The 25,485-nt window shown below is 43.0% G+C and overlaps 1 protein-coding gene across 1 annotated transcript in view; it reads right to left on the bottom strand.

Moving 5' to 3' along the window:
- Window positions 1–25,485, bottom strand: part of crb1 (crumbs cell polarity complex component 1) — a 57,872-nt gene that overhangs the window by 28,286 nt on the left and 4,101 nt on the right. Inside the window, exons 2-6 of the mRNA XM_029708086.1 lie at window positions 13,361–13,606; window positions 10,887–11,082; window positions 10,419–10,558; window positions 9,195–9,377; window positions 5,960–6,934 (exon numbers count right to left, since the gene is read on the bottom strand). Coding sequence (XP_029563946.1) covers window positions 5,960–6,934; window positions 9,195–9,377; window positions 10,419–10,558; window positions 10,887–11,082; window positions 13,361–13,606 — 1,740 coding nt within the window. The remainder of the gene's footprint in view (window positions 1–5,959; window positions 6,935–9,194; window positions 9,378–10,418; window positions 10,559–10,886; window positions 11,083–13,360; window positions 13,607–25,485) is intronic.

Below are 25,485 nucleotides of genomic sequence, written 5' to 3'. Positions count from 1 at the left end.
AGAGAGAGAGACAGGGTTAAGGCCATCATGTACTGTACAGAGAGAGAGACAGGTTAGGGCCATCATGTACTGTACAGAGAGAGAGACAGGTTAGGGCCATCACGTAGTGTACAGCGAGAGAGACAGGTGAGGGTCATCATGTACTCTACAGAGAGAGAGACAGGTTAGGGCCATCATGTACTGTACAGTGAGAGAGACAGGTTAGGGCCATCATGTACTGTACAGAGAGAGAGACAGGTTAGGGCCATCACGTAGTGTACAGCGAGAGAGACAGGTGAGGGTCATCATGTACTCTACAGAGAGAGAGACAGGGTTAGGGCCATCATGTACTCTACAGAGAGAGAGACAGGTTAGGGCCATCATGTACTCTACAGAGAGAGAGACAGGTTAGGGCCATCACTTACTGTATATAGAGAGAGACAGGTTAGGGCCATCACGTAGTGTACAGAGAGAGAGAGACAGGGTTAGGGTCATCATGTACTCTACAGAGAGAGAGACAGGTTAGGGCCATCACGTAGTGTACAGTGAGAGAGACAGGTTAGGGCCATCATGTACTCTACAGAGAGAGAGACAGGTTAGGGCCATCATGTACTCTACAGAGAGACCGACAGGGTTAGGGCCATCACGTAGTGTATAGAGAGAGAGACAGGTTAGGGTCATCATGTACTGTACAGAGAGAGAGACAGGTTAGGGCCATCATGTACTCTACAGAGAGAGAGAGACAGGTTAGGGCCATCATGTACTCTACAGAGAGAGAGACAGGTTAGGGCCATCACGTATTGTACGGCGAGAGAGACAGGTTAGGGCCATCATGTACTGTACGGCGAGAGAGAGACAGGTTAGGGCCATCATGTACTGTACAGAGAGAGAGACAGGTTAGGGCCATCACATAGTGTACAGCGAGAGAGACAGGTGAGGGTCATCATGTACTCTACAGAGAGAGAGACAGGTTAGGGCCATCATGTACTGTACAGTGAGAGAGACAGGTTAGGGCCATCATGTACTGTACAGAGAGAGAGACAGGTTAGGGCCATCATGTACTGTACAGAGAGAGAGAGACAGGTTAGGGCCATCATGTACTGTACAGAGAGAGAGACAGGGTTAGGGCCATCACGTAGTGTACAGCGAGAGAGACAGGTTAGGGCCATCATGTACTGTAAAGAGAGAGAGACAGGTTAGGGCCATCATGTACTGTACAGAGAGATCCAGGGTTAAGATTATGATGATTGTGTTATTATAACAGGGTTCTGATGATTTATGTATTATTTATTGAACCTTTATTTAACAAGGCAAGAACTGAGATGCAGTGCTTTAGACCCCTGCGCCACTCAGGAGCCCTCTTGTGTTGATTGTGTTATTATAACAGGGTTATAATGATTGTGTTATTATAACAGGGTTATATTGATTGTGTTATTATAACAGGGTTATAATGATTGTGTTATTATAACAGGGTTATGACGATTGTGTTATTATAACAGGGTTATAATGATTGTGTTATTATAACAGGGTTATAATGATTGTGTTATTATAACAGGGTTATGACGACTGTGTTATTATAACAGGGTTATATTGATTGTGTTATTATAACAGGGTTATAACGATTGTGTTATTATAACAGGGTTATAACGATTGTGTTATTATAACAGGGTTATGACGATTGTGTTATTATAACAGGGTTATGACAACAGGGTTATGACGATTGTGTTATTATAACAGGGTTATGACGATTGTGTTATAACAACAGGGTTATGACGATTGTGTTATAACAACAGGGTTATGACGATTGTGTTATTATAACAGGGTTATGACGATTGTGTTATAACAGGGTTATGACGATTGTGTTATAACAGGGTTATGACGATTGTGTTATAACAACAGGGTTATGACGATTGTGTTATAACAACAGGGTTATGACGATTGTGTTATTATAACAGGGTTATAATGATTGTTATTATAACAGGGTTATAATGATTGTGTTATAACAACAGGGTTATGACGATTGTGTTATAACAACAGGGTTATGACGATTGTGTTATAACAGGGTTATGACGATTGTGTTATTATAACAGGGTTATGACGATTGTGTTATTATAACAGGGTTATGACGATTGTGTTATAACAACAGAGTTAGGGATATAGTGATTGTGTTATAATGTCTGATCAATCTCTGATAGCAACTACAGCCTGTAATGTCTGATCAATCTCTGATAGCAACTACAGCCTGTAATGTCTGATCAATCTCAGATAGCAACTACAGCCTGTAATGTCTGATCAATCTCTGATAGCAACTACAGCCTGTAATGTCTGATCAACCTCAGACAGCAACTACAGCCTGTAATGTCTGATCAATCTCAGACAGCAACTACAGCCTGTAATGTCTGATCAATCTCAGACAGCAACTACAGCCTGTAATGTCTGATCAATCTCAGACAGCAGCTACAGCCTGTAATGTCTGATCAATCTCTGACAGCAGCTACAGCCTGTAATGTCTGATCAATCTCTGATAGCAACTACAGCCTGCACTGTCTGCCTTTTCCCAAATCACAGGCTGTGTTTACACACGCAGCCCAATTCTGATCTTTTGCCCAATTATTGAAAAAAAGATCAGAATTGGGCTGCCTGTGTAAACGCCGCCAAATACAATCACACGCACAGACACACGTACTTATATGCACACAAACACACACACACACACACACACACTCGTGCATGCAAGCACTCACGCATGGATGCAAACATGCATGTGTGAGAAAAAACACACACAGATTGGCATGTTGGTGATCTGTAGGCATTTGAGAAGAAAGGTTTTGAATTATCCATACACAGTGAGATTTGGTTTGGGCCCCCCCCAGCTACCCTCAGGGCCAAAACCTTTTAGTGGTCCCCCCTCTTGACAGCGTAAAAAATTCTACACATTTTGCAATGAGTAGAGAAAATATAGCAATTTTAAACAAATGAGTAGACAAAATATATAGCAATTTTCTGCAATTCTACACATTTACCATTGGGTGGAGAGAACATTATGCCGTTTTAAAGCTACTTTACTGCAATTCTACACATTTTGCTCTTAGGTGAAGACAAAATTATGCAGTTTCGAAGCTAATTTCATTCAATTCCACATATTTGCCATGGGGCAGGGAGAACATTTTGCAGCTTCAAAGATCATTTCCCACAATTCCACATATATTCTGCCATTCTAAACATTTTGTCATGATTTATACCATGTTGATACGATATCTGGGTGAGAGTGACAAATAAAATGAATGGGTGCCCCCTAAAGGTCAGGGCCCCTGGCTATGTGCCCGGTCAGTAATTCGGCCATGATTACTACAAGTTTTAGATAGCTGGCTAGACTGACTTGCCTAGTAATTTACAGAAAAGTATTTTTAGCTGACATGGGCTAATGGAGTGACTGACATAACAGAAAAACTGCTGATGCACTACCAAATTGCACCTACTATCCTAACGCTCAAAAGTAAATTGAGACCCCAAGTATTTTTTTTGTGTGAGGGGCCCCTTTTTGGTGGGGGGGCCCTAAGCGACCGCTTATGTAGCTTATGCCCAGGGCATTCGGTGCAGCCAGGCGAGCTACAGTTCAAATCTACATCTAGATGTGTGTATAGCGTTTGTGTTTCTGTGTGTCTTTCCTTAAATACAGTCAGATTATTACTAATCTGCTTTGATGGCAACTGGCTAATAATATCCCTCTCAGAAAAACAAAGGGCTGAAATGACTTGCCTGGGTGTACTGTATACTCTGCACTGGCATTTGTGTGAGTCTAGGATTGCAACTCAATCTGTGTTTTGTATTGTGTAAGTATTGTAAGTCCTTACATGACAATGCATTACGTCATCGTTTCCAACACAGATTTCCTCCCTCCTTTAATCCATTTATCCTTTCAGGGAGCTGATCTCTAAATGTGACTTCTGACTGCTCTGCTCTACTCTATTCTACACTCTGTTATGTAGGCCTACTAAGGATGTTCTGTTCAATACATCTGAGCATGGGTATGAAGCTATGTATGGTTCTGGTAAAGGCCATTGATAAAGGCCATTAATGATGGCCACTGGTGAAGGCCACTGGTGAAGACCATTGATGAAGGCCGAAACGTCAAGTTTTTAATAGTTGCTTAAATTATATAATACGTTTTTTGTTTTCACCTCGACTCACGTTGGTTGAGTGCCCTCCACTTCTTCCCATACGTAGCTATAGTTGAAGTTGGAAGTTTACATACACCTTAGCCAAATACATTTCAACTCAGTTTTCACAATTCCTGACATTTAATCCTAGTAAAAATTCCCTGTCTTAGGTCAGTTAGGATCACCACTTTATTTTAAGAATGTGAAATGTCAGAATAATAGTAGAGAGAATGATTTATTTCAGCTTTTATTTATTTCATTATATTCCCAGTGGGTCAGAAGTTTACATACACTCAATTAGTATTTGGTAGCATTGCTTTAAATTGTTTAGCTTGGGTCAAACGTTTCGGTTAGCCTTCCACAAGCTTCCCACAATAAAATGGGTGAATTTTGGCCCATTCCTCCTGACAGAGCTGGTGTAACTGAGTCAGGTTTGTAGACCTCGCACACGCTTTTTCAGTTCTGCCCACACATTTTCTATGGGATTGAGGTCAGGGCTTTGTGACGGCTACTCCAACACATTGACTTTGTTGTCCTTAAGCCATTTTGCCACAACGTTGGAAGTATGCTTGGGGTCATTGTCCCTTTGGAAGACCTATTTGCGACCAAGCTTTAACTTCTTGACTGATGTCTTGAGATGTTTCTTCAATATATCCACATAATTTTCCTTCCACATGATGCCATCTATTTTGTGAAGTGCACTAGTCCCTCCTGCAGCAAAGCACCCCCACAACATGATGCTGCCACCCCCGTGCTTCACGGTTGGAATGGTGTTCTTTGGCTTGCAAGCCTCCCCATTTTTCCTCCAAACATAACGATGGTCATTATGGCCGAACAGTCCTATTTTTGTTTCATCAGACCAGAGGACATTTCTCCACAAAGTACGATCTTTGTCCCCATGTGCAGTTGCAAACCGTAGTCTGGCTTTTTTATGGCGGTTTTGGAGCAGTGTCTTCTTCCTTGTTGAGCGGCCTTTCAGGTTATGTCGATATAGGACTCGTTTTACTGTGGATATAGATATTTTTGTACCTGTTTCCTCCAGCATCTTCACAAGGTCCTTTGCTGTTGTTCTGGGATTGATTTGCACTTTTCACACCAAAGTACGTTCATCTCCAGGAGACAGAACACGTCTCCTTCCTGAGCGGTATGACAGCTACGTGGTCCCATGGTGTTTATACTTGCGTACTATGGTGTCCCATGGTGTTACTACTTGCGTACAGATGAACATGGTACCTTCAGGTGTTTGGAAATTGCTCCCAAGGATGAACCAGACTTTTGGAGGTCTACAATTGTTTTTCTGAGGTCTTGGCTGATTTCTTTTGATTTTCCCATGATGTCAAGCAAAGAGGCACTGAGTTTGAAGGTAGGCCTTGAAATACATCCACAGGTACACCTCCAATTGACTCAAATTATGTCAATTAGCCTATCAGAAGCTTCTAAAGCCATGACATCATTTTCTGGAATTTTTATGAGCTGTTTAAAGGCACAGTCAACTTAGTGTATGTAAACTTCTGACCCACTGGAATTGTGATAGAGTGAATTATAACTGAAATAATCTGTCTGTAAACAATTGTTGGAAAAATTACCTGTGTCATGCACAAAGTAGATGTCCTAACCAACTTGCCAAAACTATAGTTTGTTAACAATACATTTGTGGAGTGGTTAAAAAACGAGTTTTAATGACTCCAACCTAAACTTCAGACTTCAACTGTTTGTATGTAATGGGCAAAACTAGCCCTTGAAATTAGAGAAGATCTCGGGGGCTCCCATTCCTTTTCCTCACTACCCCTATCCTCCTCCACTCATTCCTCCATTCTTACCCTCAGCACAGTCGTGACCTTCGTATGGCCGGGTGCACCGGCACTGGTAGCTCTGCCACAGGTTGATGCACTGTCCTCTGTTCTCACATGGGCTGTCCTGGCATCGGTCCCTGTGGCTGCAGCCTGCAGTCACGTTCATTGCCGAGTCGCTGAGCCACTCCTCCGGAACCACCAGCTGGGAGTCCACAAACACATCCCGCAGACAGCCAATGAAGGCCGGGACTGGGACCAGGGCGCCGCCTGCCTCCACAACCCCGCCGATGAAAGTGTTTTGGAGGGGAGACTCTGGAAAGTCCGCCCCTGCCAGGGTGCCATCGACCCAGGCTTCGCTCTCACAGTCCTGCTCCTGACAGACCCCACCATCCAGGAGCCTGAGGCTGAGCAGGCCGTTCTCCAGCACGGCCTTCACAGAGTGCCACTCCCCATCAGTCACGTTAAGGGGGAGCTCCAGGGTCTGCCTAAGCTGCAGGGCCTCTCCCTCTTCCCCACCCCCAGCCAAGGCCTCCCTCCTGAGGCTGAGTGTCAGCTGGCCCCCCAGTAGCTCCAGACCCAGGACCAGCCCTCCACTGCCCCGCTGGAAGAGCACGGCCCTGGGCAGCACTGTCCGGAAGCTCAGGGTGATGTTGCATGAGGCCTCCGCGGCCACCAGTGGGCTCTGCAACAGCAAATAGCCTTTCTGCTCGAAGGAGAAAGCTGTGGGCGTCTGGCAGAGAGGCCCGGTGAGGCCCGGGGGGCAGAGGCAGGAGTAGCCATGATGGCCATCGCTCAGGAAGGGAGAACACAAGCCCTGGTTCTGACACTCGTGGCCCTCACAGCCCACCATAGCCTCGCTACAGTTCTGTCCCCCATACAGGAACTCATCTTGGTTCTGCAGAGAGCAGTGGCACACATAGCCCCCCACAAGGCTCTCACACTGACCCCCGTTCTCACAAGGGCTGGGGTCGCACGCGTCCACTACCTCCTCACAAAGAGTACCTGGAAGAGAAGGGAGACTGGGTGATGATGTGGGTTGATAATACTACGATCGGTAGAAATTAGTCTGTGGAGGAATGGAAATTAAAGTACGTTATTACTTTTTCTCTAAGAGCTGGTACCAGGCGTGAAATATTCACTCTTCGCATTTCCTGCTATTCTAGTACAGAAAATATACTTCTTCTCCTCACCTTTTGAAGCACTATTTTGAATCATGAATAATGTACAGTATATAACTTATTGAGGCACATGACCACATTATAACTTCTTACCGAAGACACATGTAAATCTTCACCATAAACACGTCTTCCATTGTACTGTGTATGATGAGTGATTTTAAGCTTTAGACTAAAGGAAGCTCCCTGCGGTGCCACCCTTCCCATGATGCTGTCTGTGAGCTAAAGCTCGCCAACCTCTACACCTTGTCAAGTTCATACTCAAACCTAACTGGACTATCGTGTGCCTGTTGCATAAAGTCTTTGGGCAACCTCTGGTCCACAGACCCATCCAATCATTTATACAGTAGAAAACCACATAGCAACAAAAGCTACTACACTAAGACATTTTCTCAATCTTTGCAAAAACAAACAGCAAAAGTGGGAATCTTGCTCTAAAACACGATGACGATCAACAATAATCACTTCATACAATTTACTTCAATGAGATTGATTACGTATAACAAGGTCATTACCAGCATACAGTATATTGTTATTGACAAAAAACAAACGTAAGGCATAACCTATAACCATACCTGCACTTAGCAATAGAATGCTCCAAATCCATACTTCCACTTGCAGCATTGCGCCGGTTTTCGAGTTTCCCACCAATAACTATACACTCGTCTAGATGTCAACTACCACTGAGTGTTCAATCCCATTGTGACCATAGGTCATGATAGTAGCCGACAGTCCCTGTCCTCTGGTCTCCAGCCATACACAACTGAACACAGTGCTGAGTCCTTCTGCAGGAAGTAGTCCAGGGAAGCCAGATCCTCAGGATTAACACTAATGCAATTACAGCCTTCTTACAGAGTGAACACTGGTGACTGCTGGGGGAGTCAATTATAGACACAGCCACTAGTCTTACCTGCTGGGCCTTACAGGCAGATCAGAGGCCTGCATATGCAGCAGGATGAATAGAATAGAGCGCTAATGGTAGCCTAGTGGTTAGAGCGTTTAGCCAGTAACCAAAAGATTGCTGGATCGAATCCCCGTTCTGCCCCTGAGCAAGGCAGTTAACCCACTGTTCTCCGGGCGCCGAAGACGTGGATGTTGATTATGGCAGCCCCCCTCACCTCTCTGATTCAGAGGGGTTGGGTTAAATGTGAAGACACATTTCAGTTGAATGCATTCAGTTGTACAACTGACTAGGTATCCCCCCTTTCCCTAATGGGTGAGAACTGTGAGTAGGCCCAAGCTACAACCATACATATGGTTGTTGCCTGTCATATAGTTATGAAACAGAGTTGATCATTGGTTGTTGGGGGTGACCTTAACAATAGGCTGGACCAGTATCCATACTTATGGCTGTCATATTTTAGCATTTAGCAAATGAGCATGCACTCATTTGTTATGGGAGTGCCTAGCCTCATCGAGCAGAAATTTGAACCTTTGATGGGTAATGACAGTGATCAGAAATCATTCATAATGTGTTTCAATGGACATTACCTGTGGTTCCTGGTTCATAATGTGTTTCAATGGGACATTACCTGTGGTTCCTGGTTCATAATGTGTTTCAATGGGACATTACCTGTGGTTCATAATGTGTTTCAATGGGACATTACCTGTGGTTCCTGGTTCATAATGTGTTTCAATGGGACATTACCTGTGGTTCCTGGTTCATAATGTGTTTCAATGGGACATTACCTGTGGCTCCTGGTTCATAATGTGTTTCAATGGGACATTACCTGTGGTTCCTGGTTCATAATGTGTTTCAAATGGGACATTACCTGTGATTCCTGGTTCATAATGTGTTTCAATGGGACATTACCTGTGGTTCCTGGTTCATAATGTGTTTCAATGGGACATTACCTGTGGTTCATAATGTGTTTCAATGGGACATTACCTGTGGTTCCTGGTTCATAATGTGTTTCAATGGGACATTACCTGTGGTTCCTGGTTCATAATGTGTTTCAATGGGACATTACCTGTGGTTCATAATGTGTTTCAATGGGACATTACCTGTGGTTCCTGGTTCATAATGTGTTTCAATGGGACATTACCTGTGGTTCCTGGTTCATAATGTGTTTCAAATGGGACATTACCTGTGATTCCTGGTGGGCAGCTGCATTTGAAGCCTGCAGCTTGCTGTGGGTCGTAGTGGTCTGGAAGCAGAGGCTCTGAACCATACAGGCTCTGCCAGGACAGCTCTATACAGCGTCCCCTGTACAGACAGGGGCTGCTGCTGCACTCACTCACATCCACCTCACACTGACGACCCTTGAACCCTGGGCAGGACATAGACAGAATATAAGACATACAGGGGGGTAGACAACACGCACCCATGCGCCTCTCTCTATATTTCTCAGGATAACAAAGAACATTCCACACATTTGGGGGAGAGGTGTATTTTAGGCCTGAAACTCAGACACACACTGTTTTAACTTTAGCCGCAGGCAGGCAGGACATTAGCACAAGCTGCTGTGGCTGGAAGCCAGTAACTGATGCAAGCAGTAGAATCAGATTAAAAAAAAACAGATAAAAATACACCTTATGGAAGAGTGGAGACTGTGAAGAGACACACACACAGACACAGACACACATACACATGATAAGACACACACTCTATACACATGTACACATGGATGTTGTATTGTAGACATGTGATAGTAGAGTAGTGGCCTGAGGGAACACACTTAATGTCTTGAGAAAAGTGTTATGAAATGTAATGTCATCTAATATTTTTTATTGCATATAACTGCCTTAATGTTGCTGGACCCCAGGATGAGTAGCTGCTGCCTTGGCAGGAACTAATGGGGATCCATAATAAACCCCAGGAAGAGTAGCTGCTGCCTTGGCAGGAACTAATGGGGATCCATAATAAACCCCAGGAAGAGTAGCTGCTGCCTTGGCAGGAACTAATGGGGATCCATAATAAACCCCAGGAAGAGTAGCTGCTGCCTTGGCAGGAACTAATGGGGATCCATAATAAACCCCAGGAAGAGTAGCTGCTGCCTTGGCAGGAACTAATGGGGATCCATAATAAACCCAAGGAAGAGTAGCTGCTGCCTTGGCAGGAACTAATGGGGATCCATAATAAACCCCAGGAAGAGTAGCTGCTGCCTTGGCAGGAACTAATGGGGATCCATAATAAACCCCAGGAAGAGTAGCTGCTGCCTTGGCAGGAACTAATGGGGATCCATAACAAATACAAATACAAAATACCTCCTTGGGGCTGCAGGTGCCATTTCAAGAACAGACTTCAGACTTGACTGCTAATGAAGTACCTACAGTTCTTTCTGTCCTGTGACTGTGTGACTGCACTGTACCTGGCCAGCAGTCACAGGTGTAGTTCCCCTCGTCCTCCCCACAGATGGCGCTGTTGAGGCAGGGCTGGGACGTGCATGGAGGAGCAGCAGTTTCACAGTGTCGCCCAGTGAAGGTGGTCTGAGAGCAGTCGCAGCTGTACCTGAAATGATAAGGATTTTCAGTTACGGATCTTGCAGTTTCAGTGCCAATGACTTTTCCAATAAAAAGTGAAGCTTTGCAAGCAAGCATGAAAGGGAAAGGGGGATACCTAGTCAGTTATACAATTGAATGCATTCAACTGAAATGTGTCTAACTCATTTAACCCAACACCTCTGAATCAGAGAGGTGAGGGGGGCTGCCATAATCGACATCCACGTCTTCGACGCCCGGGGAACAGTGGGTGAACTGCCTTGCTCATTACGCAGGCGTGTCTTGTTTTACTCAACACAAATGAATACAAATCTCTCTCTCACTCACAAACTACTGACCCATTCAACCTATCAATACACAGGGCCCCGTTTTGGCATGGCTGGTGTTGGCACTCATCAACGTCGATTTCACAGCGGTCGCCCTGGAAACCGGGCATGCAGGTGCATGAGAAGCCGTTGACGTAGTCATGACAACTCCCGCCATTGAGGCAGGGCTGTGATTGACACTCGTTAATCTGGACCTCACAGGTGGCACCTGGAACATCAAACATGGCCGTCAGAGGGTCTGTAACATGGACTGTGGTCTTATAAAACACATTGGCCAAGCCATCTGGACAGGTCTGTTAGAGAAACATGAAGGGGAATATCAACATGCACCTGTGGGGACCATACTGAGGATGAAATGATTTCATGTTGACTGGCTGACTGATCATCATGTACTGATATTAGAGGCTGTTTCTTTTATAATTTATTTTTTATTTAACCTTTATTTAACTAGGCAAGTCAGTTAAGAACAAATTCTTATTTACAATGACGGCCTACCCTGGCCAAACCCGGACAACGCTGGGCCAATTGTGCGCCGCCCTATGTGATACAGCCTGGATTCGAATCAGGGACTGTAGTGACGCCTCTTGCACTGCAGTGCCTTAGACCGCTGCACCACTCGGGAGCCCTTGTGTTGTTGTTTTGTTAATGGTTATTTCGGAGTCCGTTTCCTGATCGAATGATCAAATCAAATCAAAGTTTATTTGTCACGTGCGCCGAATACAACAGTGAAATGCTGAATACAGGCACTAACCAATAGTATAAAAAATGTAAACAATTTAAAAAAGGTGTGTGTGTAGGTAAGTAAAGAAATAAAACAACAGTAAAAAGACATTTGAAAATAAGAGTAGCAAGGCTATATACAGACACCGGTTAGTCAGGCTTATTGAGGTAGTATGTACATGTAGGTATGGTTAAAGTGACTATGCCTATATGATGAACAGAGAGTAGCAGTAGCGTAAAAAGAGGGGTTGGCGGGCGGTGGGACACAATGCAGATAGCCCGGTTAGCCACTGTGCGGGAGAACTGGTTGGTCAGACCAATTGAGGTAGTATGTACATGAACGTATAGTTAAAGTGACTATGCATATAAGATAATCAGAGAGTGGCGGGGTGTGGGGGCACACAATGCAAATAGTCCGGGTAACCATTTGGTTACATGTTCAGGAGTCTTATGGCTTGGGGGTAAAAACTGTTGAGAAGCCTTTTTGTCCTAGACTTGGCACTCCGGTACCGCTTGCCATGCGGTAGTAGAGAGAACAGTCTATGACTGGGGTGGCTGGGGTCTTTGACAATTTTCAGGGCCTTCCTCTGACACCGCCTGGTGTAGAGGTCCTGGATGGCAGGCAGCTTTGCCCCAGTGTCGTACTGGGCCATACGCACTACCCTCTGTAGTGCCTTGCGGTCGGAGGCCGAGCAGTTGCCATACAAGGCAGTGATGCAACCAGTCAGGATGCTCTCGATGTTGCAGCTGTAGAACCTTTTGAGGATCTCAGGACCCATGCCAAATCTTTTCAGTCTCCTGAGGGGGAATAGGCTTTGTCGTGCCCTCTTCATGACTGTCTTGGTGTGTTCGGACCATTCTAATTCGTTGTTGATGTGGACACCAAGGAATTTGAAGCTCTCAACCTGATCATGTTCTAACATGCTATTCTGAAGCCCAGACACAGGAGGTTGGTGTTACTTTAATTGGGGAGGACGGACTCGTGGTAATGGCTGGAGCGGACGCGTTGGAATGGTATCAAACACACGGTTTCTATGTGTTTGATGCCATTCCACTAACGCCGTTCCAGACATTATTATTAACTGGCCTCCACTCAGCAGACTCCACTAATCAATCACACTGTAAACCAGAACACAGAGTGATGGAGAGTTCGGCCTTGGACAGGTGGCAAATTAGTAAACAGAGTAGATTTAACAAGATTCGTCCATCTGGAAGTAGCCTTGTATTTAACCTTATCGTACCTAAAATACTCTAAAGAACTAGGATTACCCACAGATTATCTTTAATTAGCATTTCTCTCTATAACTGTCAAGAGTACGGAAAATATATAGATATTCTGATTTTTTGTGTTTGTTTTTCTTCTTTTAAACACAGTATGAGCTAGAGAGCATAGAAGAAGGTAGGGTTAGATTGAGGACTAGTGTAATGAGCTCAAACAGACACTAGATGACAACATTGTACACTCATTGGGGCCAGTGGTGAGCAATCTTCATCCCTTGACTGGGAACACACCTGATTCAACTAATCAAAGACATAATTAAAGCCTAGTTGATTACGCAGTGTGTTACTGCTTGGCTGGAGCAAAAGCCTGCACCCATGTAAGATTGGGCACCCCTTTACCTGAACCATTTGGAGGTATTCTCCATACTTTTCACCAAACAATGGAGCAGAACCCTTTGCAACCTAAGTTCAGGTAGTGCATCCGTTTCCCTATTGGTGCATTACTGAACAGAGCCCTGGAGAAGCCGTCTCTTCTCTCCTCTTACCTGTGAACCCCGGGCTGCAGAGGCAGGCATACCTGCCCACCCTGTCTACGCAGGTGGCTTGGTTCCTGCAGGGCTGCGACACACACTCGTTCACCTCAATCTGGCAGCGCTCACCCTGGAACCCCGGCACGCAGAAACAAGAGTAACCGTCACCACGGCTACGGCAGATGGCCCGGTTGTAGCAGGGGTTGGGGAAACACTGGTCCGTTAACGGGGCCGCCGACCTCGCTTTCAGAGGGGAGGCACCTGGGGACAGGAAGTCATGTTTTGATTGATTGTCTGACTGATGGGTTTATTTTTTTTACTATGTTTTTTTCCCTCTCAAACAATAACAACAATACATAAACATGAGACAATAAACAGACACACACACATTTCAACAAACATCAACAACATCACACCTGCTCAGACCCACATGTTCCCACCGCAACCATACACATTATGACATCACACCTGCTCGACCCACATGTTCCCACAGCAACCATACACATTATGACATCCCACCTGCTCAGACCCACATGTTCCCACCGCAACCATACACATTATGACATCACACCTGCTCAGACCCACATGTTCCCACCGCAACCATACACATTATGACATCACACCTGCTCAGACCCACATGTTCCCACCGCAACCATACACATTATGACATCACACCTGCTCAGACCCACATGTTCCCACAGCAACCATACACATTATGACATCACACCTGCTCAGACCCACATGTTCCCACAGCAACCATACACATTATGACATCCCACCTGCTCAGACCCACATGTTCCCACAGCAACCATACACATTATGACATCACACCTGCTCAGATCCACATGTTCCCACAGCAACCATACACATTATGACATCCCACCTGCTCAGACCCACATGTTCCCACAGCAACCATACACATTATGACATCACACCTGCTCAGACCCACATGTTCCCACAGCAACCATACACATTATGACATCACACCTGCTCAGACCCACATGTTCCCACAGCAACCATACACATTATGACATCCCACCTGCTCAGACCCACATGTTCCCACAGCAACCATACACATTATGACATCACACCTGCTCAGACCCACATGTTCCCACAGCAACCATACACATTATGACATCACACCTGCTCAGACCCACATGTTCCCACAGCAACCATACACATTATGACATCACACCTGCTCAGACCCACATGTTCCCACAGCAACCATACACATTATGACATCACACCTGCTCAGACCCACATGTTCCCCCACCAACCATACACATTATGACATCACACCTGCTCAGACCCACATGTTCCCACAGCAACCATACACATTATGACATCCCACCTGCTCAGACCCACATGTTCCCACAGCAACCATACACATTATGACATCACACCTGCTCAGACCCACATGTTCCCACAGCAACCATACACATTATGACATCACACCTGCTCAGACTCACATGTTCCCACAGCAACCATACACATTATGACATCACACCTGCTCAGACCCACATGTTCCCACAGCAACCATACACATTATGACATCACACCTGCTCAGACCCACATGTTCCCACAGCAACCATACACATTTTGACATCACACCTGCTCAGACCCACATGTTCCCACAGCAACCATACACATCACATACAGTGGATATAAAAAGTCTACACACCCCTGTTAAAATGCCAGGATTTTGTGATGTAAAGGAATGAGATAAAGATAAATCATGTCAGAACTTATTCTACTGTTAATCTTGCATCTAGATGTTCCGCTAGCGGAACGCCTCGCCAAATATCCAATGGAAGAATGTGGCGCGAAATACAAATACCTAAAAAATGCAATAATTTCAATTTTTCAACCATACGACTATTTTACACCATTTGAAAGATAAGACTCTCGTTAATCTAACCACATTGTCCGATTTCAAAAAGGCTTTACAGCGAAAGCAAAACATTAGATTATGTTAGGAGAGTACATCGACACAAATAATCAGACACCCATTTTCCAAGCAAGCATATATGTCACAAAAACCCAAAACACAGCTAAATGCAGCACTAACCTTTGATGATCTTCATCAGATGACACTCCTAGGACATTATGTTATACAATACATGCATGTTTTGTTCAATCAAGTTCACATTTATATCAAAAAACAGCTTTTTACATTAGCATGTGATGTTCAGAACGAGCATTCCCACCCAAAACTTCCGGTGAATTTACTAAATTACTCATCATAAACGTTGACAAAATACATAACAATTATTTTAAGAATTATAGATACAGAACTCTTTTATGCAATCGCTATGTCAGATCTTAAAATAGCTTTTCGGGGAAAGCACATTTTGCAATATTCTGAGTACATAGCTCAGCCATCACAGGCTAGCTATTCAGACACCCTCCAACTTCGGGGCTCACTAAACTCAGAATTACTATTAGAAAAATGGTATTACCTTTGCTGTTCTTCGTCAGAATGCACTCCCAGGACTGCTACTTCCACAACAAATGTTGTTTTTGTTCTAAATAATCCATAGTTATGTCCAAATATCCCCGTTTTGTTCGTGGGTTCAGGTCACTATCCAAAGGTTAACGCGCGAGTGCATTTCCAGACAAAAATTTTCAAATTGTTCCATTAACGTACTTAGAAGCATGTCAAACGCTGTTTAAAATCAAATTTTATAATATTTTTCTCGTAAAATAGCGATAATATTCCAACCGGACAATGCTGTATTCATTCAAAAAGGAAGAGAAAAAATGGCGAGGTCTCGTGACCGCGCATCTCCAATCTCTCTGTCACCAGGCAGTCCACTGACAAACTGTGCTGCTGTTATCTGCCCAGAGACAGGAGATGCGTCAATCCGGTTTCTGAAGGCTTTAGAGAGCCAATGGAAGCCTTAGAAAGTGTCACGTAACAGCTCAGATACTGTAGTTTCGATAGACAAGCAACAGAAGGACTACAAATTCGCAGAAAGGACACTTCCAGCTTGGAATCTTCTCAGGTTTTTGCCTGCCATATGAGTTCTGTTATACTCACAGACACCATTCAAACAGTTTTAGAAACTTCAGAGTGTTTCCTATCCAAATCTACTAATAATATGCATATTCTCGTTTCTGGGCAAGAGTAGTAACCAGTTTAAATCGGGTACGTTTTTTATCCGGCCGTGAAAATACTGCCCCCTATCCCAGACAGGTTGTGACCTACAATTCAATTGAAAAACAAACTGAAATCTTCGAGGGGGAAAAATGAAAAATAAAAACCTTACAATAACCTGGTTGCATAAGTGTGCACACCCTCTTATAACTGTGGCTGTGTTCAGAATTAACCAATCACATTCAAACTCATGTTAAATAGAAGTCATTACACACCTGCCATCATTTAAAGTGACTCTGATTAATCACAAATAAAGTTCAGCTGTTCTAGTAGGATTTTCCTGACATTTTCTTAGTTGCATCTCAGAGCAAAAGCCATGGTCCGCAGAGAGCTTCCAAAGCATCAGAGGGATCTCATTGTTGAAAGATATCAGTCAGGAGAAGGGTACAAAAGAATTTCCAAAGCATTACATATACCATGGAACACAGTGAAGACAGTCATTATCAAGTGGAGAAAATATGGCACCACAGAGACATTACCAAGAACTGGACGTCCCTCCAAAATGTATGAAAAGACGAGAAAACTGGTCAGGGAGGCTTCCAAGAGGCCTACAGCAACATTAAAGGAACTGCAGGAATTTCTGGCAAGTACTGGTTGTGTGCTACATGTGACAACAATCTCCCGTATTCTTCATATGAATGGGCTATTGGGTAGGGTGGCAAGACGGAAGCCTTTTCTTACAATGAAAAACATCCAAGCCCGGCTGAAGTTTGCAAAAACAAACATCAAGTCCCCCAAAAGCAATTGGGAAAATGTGTTATGGTCTGATGAAACCAAGGTTGAACTTTTTGGCCATAATTCCAAAAGGTATGTTTGGCGCAAAAACAACACTGTACATCATCCAAAGAACACCATACCCACAGTGAAGCATGGTGGTGGCAGCATCATGCTTCGGGGCTGTTTTTCTTCAGCTGGAACAGGGGCCTTAGTCAGGGTGGAGGGAATTATGAACAGTTCCAAATACCAGGCAATTTTGGCACAAAACCTTCAGGCGTCTGTTAGAAAGCTGAAGATGAAGAGGAAGTTCACCTTTCAGCACCACAACGACCCAAAGCACACATCCAAATCCACGAAAGCATGGCTTCACCAGAAGAAGATTAACATTTTCGAATGGCCCAGCCAGAGCCCAGACCTGAATCCAATTGAACATCTCTGGGGTGATCTGAAGAGGGCTGTGCACAGGAGATGTCCTCGCAATCTGACAGATTTGGAGCTCTTTTGCAAAGAAGAGTGGGCAAATATTGCCACATCAAGATGTGCCATGCTAATAGACTCCTACCCAAAAAGACTGAGTGCTGTAATAAAATCAAAAGGTGCTTCAACAAAGTATTAGTTTAAGGGTGTGAACACTTATGCAACCAGGTTATTGTGAGTTTTTATTTTTAATTTTTCCCCCTCAAAGATTTCAGTTTGTTTTTCAATTGAATTGTTCACGTTATAGGTCACATTAAAGGTGGAAAAAGTTCTGACATGATTTATCTTTGTCTCATTATTTTACATCACAAAAACCTGGCATTTTAACAGGGGTGTGTAGACTTTTTAAATCCACTGTATGTCTCACAAGCACACTCCCCCTCATCCTTCATCCTCTTGAACTTTCCAGTGCTTGTAGCACTCTATGCCACAAATTGCACTGTTCTATTTTTCTCTGTAGCCCACACCTTTCCAATATTTAAATAAGAATATATTTGATTCATCCACCCATAACTCATTTTACACTTAAGATATGACTCTGCTGTTGTGCTGTATAATTTTGTCTCTTGTATAATACATTCTATACATTAGTTTATACTGGATTAAGCATACATTTTTGTTAACTGTAATTTCATGTTATGTTCCAACACTCCCTCCATCTATATCAGTTATGTTTAAGTCTTGATTCTAATAGTTTATATTTTTTTCTAAGACATTGTCAGTTAGATATGCTCTTTGCAAAGTTTTGTACATCTTACCTATCATATGTGTTTATTTTTCTGAGTCAAATAGGATTCCCTCAGCATTGCTTACAGGTCAAGATTTCATGATATAAAAGTTTTAAGTTGCATATATTGAAAATGTCTACATTGGTCAGTCCAACCCGCTTTTTAATTCTGACATGGAAATATTTGTATTTCCTGTTACCACATCATTTACGGTTTCTATGCCCATGTGGGCCAATTCATCAGTGAATTCTGAAAAGCTATCCAACATTGTTCCATTGGGGTGTGTTTTTAGGGAGTGATTTTGGTTCTTGTAGAATTTGTGTCATTTTCGTCCATATTGTTATAGTGTTCTTAACTATAGAGTTGTTAATCCTCTTAGCTCTATCCTCTGAAAACAAATATGAGACAATATTCTGGGGATGAGCATGCACATCTTCAATACGTTCCCATTGTTCCTCTTTAGTGCATTTAACTATATGTCGCAAGTAAAAACCTTGTGTGGCAAGTTGATGCATATCAAATCTGGAAGTTTAAAACTATCCTCAGATTTAGGGAGATGTAAAACTTTTCTATTTACTCTATGAGTTTTATTTGCCCATATGAGGTCTGTTATGGCTGAGTATACTTTTTTAAAGAATGTCTTTGGTGGAGTAGTTAGTACTACCGAAAAATTAACAACTTTGGGAGCCATTCCATTCTGAAGAAGTTTATTCTACCGGTAACATTTATGGGAAGATTATTGTTATGGGTGTAAAATGCACAGTGATGCCATCTGTTGGTAAATGTTAATTACTGCAACTCCAGTGTTTTTACCGGTGTGCTTGAGATTCCCGGATGTATTGTAATGTACTGAACAAGACTGGTTACTCGCATCAACGCCTCTGTCTCGTCTTTTAACATTCAAACAATTATTTCCATATTTAGTTAGATCTGCTTTCATATTGTTGAGTAATGGGATAAAGTTATCTTTATATATTTGTCGTTTGTTGTTAAACATACTAAGTATTTAATATTTTTTGTGGTTCACTTAAAGGATTGCTGTCGATCATGAGTTATTATTTGTATGCTATCAAATCCTCCCACATGTTTCTAATTTGACAAAGCTGTTTTCATTTGGTTGTCATATTGGCAGGTTTGCTAGCAACAAACTGTTTAGCTAGCTTCTAGCCTAGTGTTTGACGTGCAATTCCATCTCCCCGTAATGAACATTGTCGAGTATCCTGACGAGAAGGCTAACTTTTCTAGCTATGCCAGGCAAAATCGGGCATCATCAGGTCATTGTTATGGACGTATCCAAATGAATGTCAATAGAAAATAGCTAAACAAACGCAAATGCAGCTACTTTGCTGTTATTCTGGCTGCAGAGGTCGTGGCTGTGTTAGCCGTAGCTAGATGGCTAGCTAGCAAACAAGGGACATAAAGAATGAACGAGCATAGCAACGAAACATAAAATACCAACGACTGGGTCGCGTCTCTAGCAACCAAAAGATGACTAAGTATGAATTATCTTATATAAATTTAAATTTCAACAAAATAATGTTATTTCTACTGGTAAATGTGTGCTTTAGTATTGTTATTATTTTTCCTTGGCAATTGTGGTATAAACGAGATAAAGGCTTCCATTCTGTACATTACCTTGGAAAAATGAACTCTGCTGAATCGTCCATTATTTCCAAGGTAATGTACAGAATATCGCTGTTTATCCCTTACTTAACCTGTAGTTGTTGGCTCTCTTCAAGAGTAAAATATCATATTCCTACTTAAGTTCTGAAATTGTATTTTCTTCTTTACCTTGTAAAGATTTTTAGGGCTTTTTCTAAGATAGGGATTTATTTATATTTTTCTTGAATTACATTTTTTAACTCAGATTTAATTTTAGCAGAGTATGATATTACCATTCCCCTAATGTAGACCTTAAAAGCATCCCAAATTATGTTGAGGGTCAGCTTTTCTCTGTCCTCTATGTCTGCATTTGTAATGGTAAAGGCCTTTATTTTTTCAGTTAAGTATTTAATACATTTTGGGTCTTGAAGATGCGCTCTGTTCATTCTCCATATTCTGTCATTATGTGTGTTTCTGTTATAGCACATGGGTGGAACATTCCAGACCCGGAGGGCCAAAGGTGTGCAGGCTTTAGTTCCGGACGTGCACTAAAATGTCTGATTCAACTAATAGCAATTGATCTTCAGGGGGAAATTGAAATATGTCACAGCAGACTTATTCTGATATACTGTATATTATTCTCAAGGTGTCTTTCATACATTCTCTGTCTCTTTTACATTGTCGTACAAATGTCAGTACCACTAAAAAATGTACTAGTGAGGATGAACTAAAAGGGATTCATATGTCTACTAATGTATTTTATTCTCTCAGCAGTGTGTTACAATGAGTCAAGTTTTGCATTGTCACACAGAGCAATTGTGTCCTATAGCATATGACACAAAAGGTTCTCTCTCCTATGAAAACAGGCCTCCTCGCTCCCCATTCTCATCTCCGGTACAAGGATGTTTTGCAACTTTAATAGCCTCACAAAGCATCACAGCTGGCCTCCATGGCAACTAATTCCACGGTTCTGTTTCTGCAGTCTCTCTATCGCCATGGCGACAGCAGGCGGACAGAAGTCAGTAATTTATCAATGCATTCATTCCTAGTACGGCCTCGGTGCTGCTGTACATCTATTTAATCGCACAGCACTGCAGAGATTAATGACACAACGCCTGCCAATCACAGCTATGTTGCTGTTCTGTTCATTAGTTTGGCTGTAAACATGTTGCCGCCCATACTAATTAGTGGATTAATCCATTCACGTGTTTGTCCAACACGTCTACCACGGGAGAGAGGAATTAACCGAATGGCTCCTCCTAATGCCTGGCTTACTGGGATATAGAACGTCCATTGATGAACTGGTATCATTTACACTGTAGATCAGATCAAGGATGGCCAATCCTTCTCCTGGAGAGATCATTTTTACGGTACCTCAGGTGTGTTACAGTAGGGATGGAGCAAAAGCCTTCACACCCAGTAGCTCTCCAGGAGGACGTAGAGTATATTCTATAGCACCCATTTCAACCAGTAAACACTCATCTGAGAGAGGTAGGTTAGTACACATACTGGGGATGGAAGATATGACCTCCTACTGTACAGGCACACAATGTAAGATGTGGACTGTACAATAATTTATTCCTGATAATGGATTTCTAATGAGATGGATACAGACAAGTCACACATGGCATACAGTACCAGTCAAAAGTTTGGACACACCTACTCATTGAAGGGTTTTTCTTTATTTTTCAAATGTTCTACATTGTCGAATAATAGTGAAGACATCAAAACTATGAAATAACACATATGGAATCATGTAGTAACCAAAAATGTGTTAAACAAATGAAAATACATTTCATATTTTAGATTCTTCAAAATAGCCACCCTTTGCCTTGATGACAGCTTTGCACACTCTTGGCATTCTCTCAACCAGCTTGACCTGGAATGCTTTTCCAACAGTCTTGAAGGAGTTCCCACATATGATGAGATCCAGACAAGTCACACATGGCACATAACTTCTCCTACAGTATCACACACTACTTCAATTATCACAAGAATAGAAGTTTAACAAGTAACAGCCAGGTCGACACACAAAGCCATGGGTGAATGGAAACTGCTGTAGATGTGCACGAGAGAGAGAAAGGTTCAGTGTTAATAGGTGGGATGACCTCGGTGTTGTGGATGAGCTGGAGAGGAGTTCCCCTGGGCAGTGAGCTCTGCGGTTATAGGGATTCCAGAGGTACACAGAGAGGGTAGGGTGTGTGTTTTTGTGTGTGCATGTGTGGGTCCTTCACATTTCAGTTGAATGCATTCAGTTGTACAACTGACAAGGTATCCCCCTTTTGCTTTCCTGCATGCGTGCGTGTGTGTGTCAGGCATCTAGGTGATAAAGATGGGATCGGGTAGAGGTCATTCTGGGATAAATTATGTTATAAAACCATTTTGAGCTTGTTCTTTATTTAACTCCTACAGTCGTGGCCAAAGGTTTTGAGAATGACACAAATATCTTTTCACAAAGTCTGCTGCCTCAGTTTGTATGATGGCAATTTGCATATCATCCAGAATGTTATGAAGAGTGATCAAATGAATTACAATTAATTGCAAAGTCCCTCTTTGCCATGCAAATGAACTGAATCCCACAAAAACATTTCCACTGCATTTCAGCCCTGCCACAAAAGGACCAGCTGACATCATGATTCTCTCGTTAACACAGGTGTGAGTGTTGACGAGGACAAGGCTGGAGATCACTCTGTCATGCTGATTGAGTTCGAATAACAGACTGGAAGCTTCAAAAGGGGGGTGGTGCTTGGAATCATTGTTCTTCCTCTGTCAACCATGGTTACCTGCAAGGAAACACGTGCCGTCATCATCGCTTTGTACAAAAAGGGCTTCACAGGCAAGGATATTCCTGCCAGTAAGATTGCACCTAAATCAACCATTTATCGGATCATCAAGAACTTCAAGGAGAGTGGTTCAATTGTTGTGAAGAAGGCTTCAGGGTTCCCAAGAAAGTCCAGCAAGCGCCAGGACCATCTCCTAAAGTTGATTCAGCTGCGGGATCGGGGCACCACCAGTACAGCGCTTGTTCAGGAATGGCAGCAGGCAGGTGTGAGTGCATCTGCACGCACAGTGAGGCGAAGACTTTTGGAGGTGTCAAGAAGGGCAGCAAAGAAGCCACTTCTCTCTAAGAAAAACATCAGGGACAGACTGATATTCTGCAAAAGGGACAGGGATTGGACTGCTGAGGACTGGGGTAAAGTCATCTTCTCTGATGAATCCCCTTTCCGATTGTTTGGGGCATCCGGAAAAAGCTTGTCCGGAGAAGACAAGGTAAGTGCTATCATCAGTCCTGTGTCATGCCAACAGTAAAGCACCCTGAGACCATTCATGTGTGGGGTTGCTTCTCTGCCAAGGGAGTGGGCTCACTCACAATTTTGCCTAAGAACACAGCCATGAATAAAGAATGGTATCAACACATCCTCCGAGAGCAACTTCTCCCAACCATCCGGGAACAGTTTGGTGACGAACAATGCCTTTTCCAGCATGATGGAGCACCTTGCCATTAGGCAAAAGTGATAACTAAGTGGCTCGGGGAACAAAACATCGATATTTTGGGTCCATGGCCAGGAAACTCCCCAGACCTTAATCCCATTGAGAACTTGTGGTCAATCCTCAAGAGGTGGGTGGACAAACAAAACCCCACAAATTATGACAAACTCCAAGCATTGATTATGCAAGAATGGGCTGCCATCAGTCAAGATGTGGCCCAGAAGTTAATTGACACCATGGCAGGGCGGATTGCAGAGGTCTTGAAAAAGGAGGGTCAACACTGCAAATATTGACTCTTTGCATCAACTTCATGTAATTGTCAATAAAAGCCTTTGACACTTATGAAATGCTTGTAATTATACTTCAGTATTCCATAGTAACATCTGATAAAAATATCTAAAGACACTGAAGAAGCAAACTTTGTGGAAATTAATATTTATGTAATTCTCAACTTTTGGCCATGACTGTACATACAGTATAAACAACTCATCCCAAAGCAGAAAGGGGCTACATTGCTGTTATCGGACAAACTGCTAAACTCAAGTAAGCAAACAAACACTCACCAGATCCTACATGTTACCAAATAAACACTCACCAGATCCTACATGTTACCAAACACTCACCAGATCCAACATGTTACCAAACAAACACCAGATCCTACATGTTACCAAACACTCACCAGATCCTACATGTTACCAAACACTCACCAGATCCTACATGTTACCAAATAAACACTCACCAGATCCTACATGTTACCAAACACTCACCAGATCCAACATGTTACCAAACAAACACCAGATCCTACATGTTACCAAACACTCACCAGATCGTACATGTTACCAAACACTCACCAGATCCTACATGTTATCAAACAAACACTCACCAGATCCTACATGTTACCAAACAAACACTCACCAGATCCTACATGTTACCAAACAAACACCAGATCCTACATGTTACCAAATAAACACTCACCAGATCCTACATGTTACCAAACACTCACCAGATCCTACATGTTACCAAACACTCACCAGATCCAACATGTTACCAAACAAACACCAGATCCTACATGTTACCAAACACTCACCAGATCGTACATGTTACCAAACACTCACCAGATCCTACATGTTATCAAACAAACACTCACCAGATCCGACATGTTACCAAACAAACACTCACCAGATCCTACATGTTACCAAACAAACACCAGATCCTACATGTTACCAAACAAACACCAGATCATACATGTTACCAACAAACACTCACCAGATCCTACATGTTACCAAATAAACACCAGATCCTACGTTACCAAATAAACACCAGATCCTACATGTTACCAAATAAACACCAGATCCTACATTACCAAATAAACACCAGATCCTACATGTTACCAGATAAACACCAGATCCTACATGGTACCAAAGGAGACAGAACATTCCTAAACATTACACCTGACAGAGATACTGTAACAGAATGAAGATTAATCACTTCCGTCTCCTCATCCCTTAGCTCAGTGGTCACCAACCTTTTTTGAGTCGAGATCACTTTCTCAGTTAAAATGCAAGCTTAGATCTACCATTCAAAAAAGAATAACACATAAGCCTATGCAACATGAACCTATTAAAAACAGTACTGTACTAATGAGGTTTGTTCAGTAGGCTGCAGGCACAAAACATTCTCACCGCATATTGGCTTTGCTTGAATTGCCCTGCCAATGCTTTGTCGTTCTTCTCAGACCATTTAAAATATATATATTTCAACATTTGAGGTAGGCTATATGATCACACTGGTATTAGCTGTTGTATTATTTGTGACACACAGCTGAGTGAGTATAAATGTAAATCATTCGCTTTTTTTATTTTACTGGGCTGATGGAGAATGCCTGCATCTGATGGTCAGTCTCAGCGGAGGGAGAGGGCAGCAGACTGAATGTCCGCCTCTCAACGTCCCTCCGCTCTCCTTTGCCTCCG

This window comes from Salmo trutta, chromosome 22 (genome assembly GCF_901001165.1).
Source record: "Salmo trutta chromosome 22, fSalTru1.1, whole genome shotgun sequence".
Taxonomy (NCBI): Eukaryota; Metazoa; Chordata; class Actinopteri; order Salmoniformes; family Salmonidae; genus Salmo; species Salmo trutta.
Note: the sequence above shows the minus strand (reverse complement) of the source record. Positions and strands in the feature narration are given on the sequence as shown.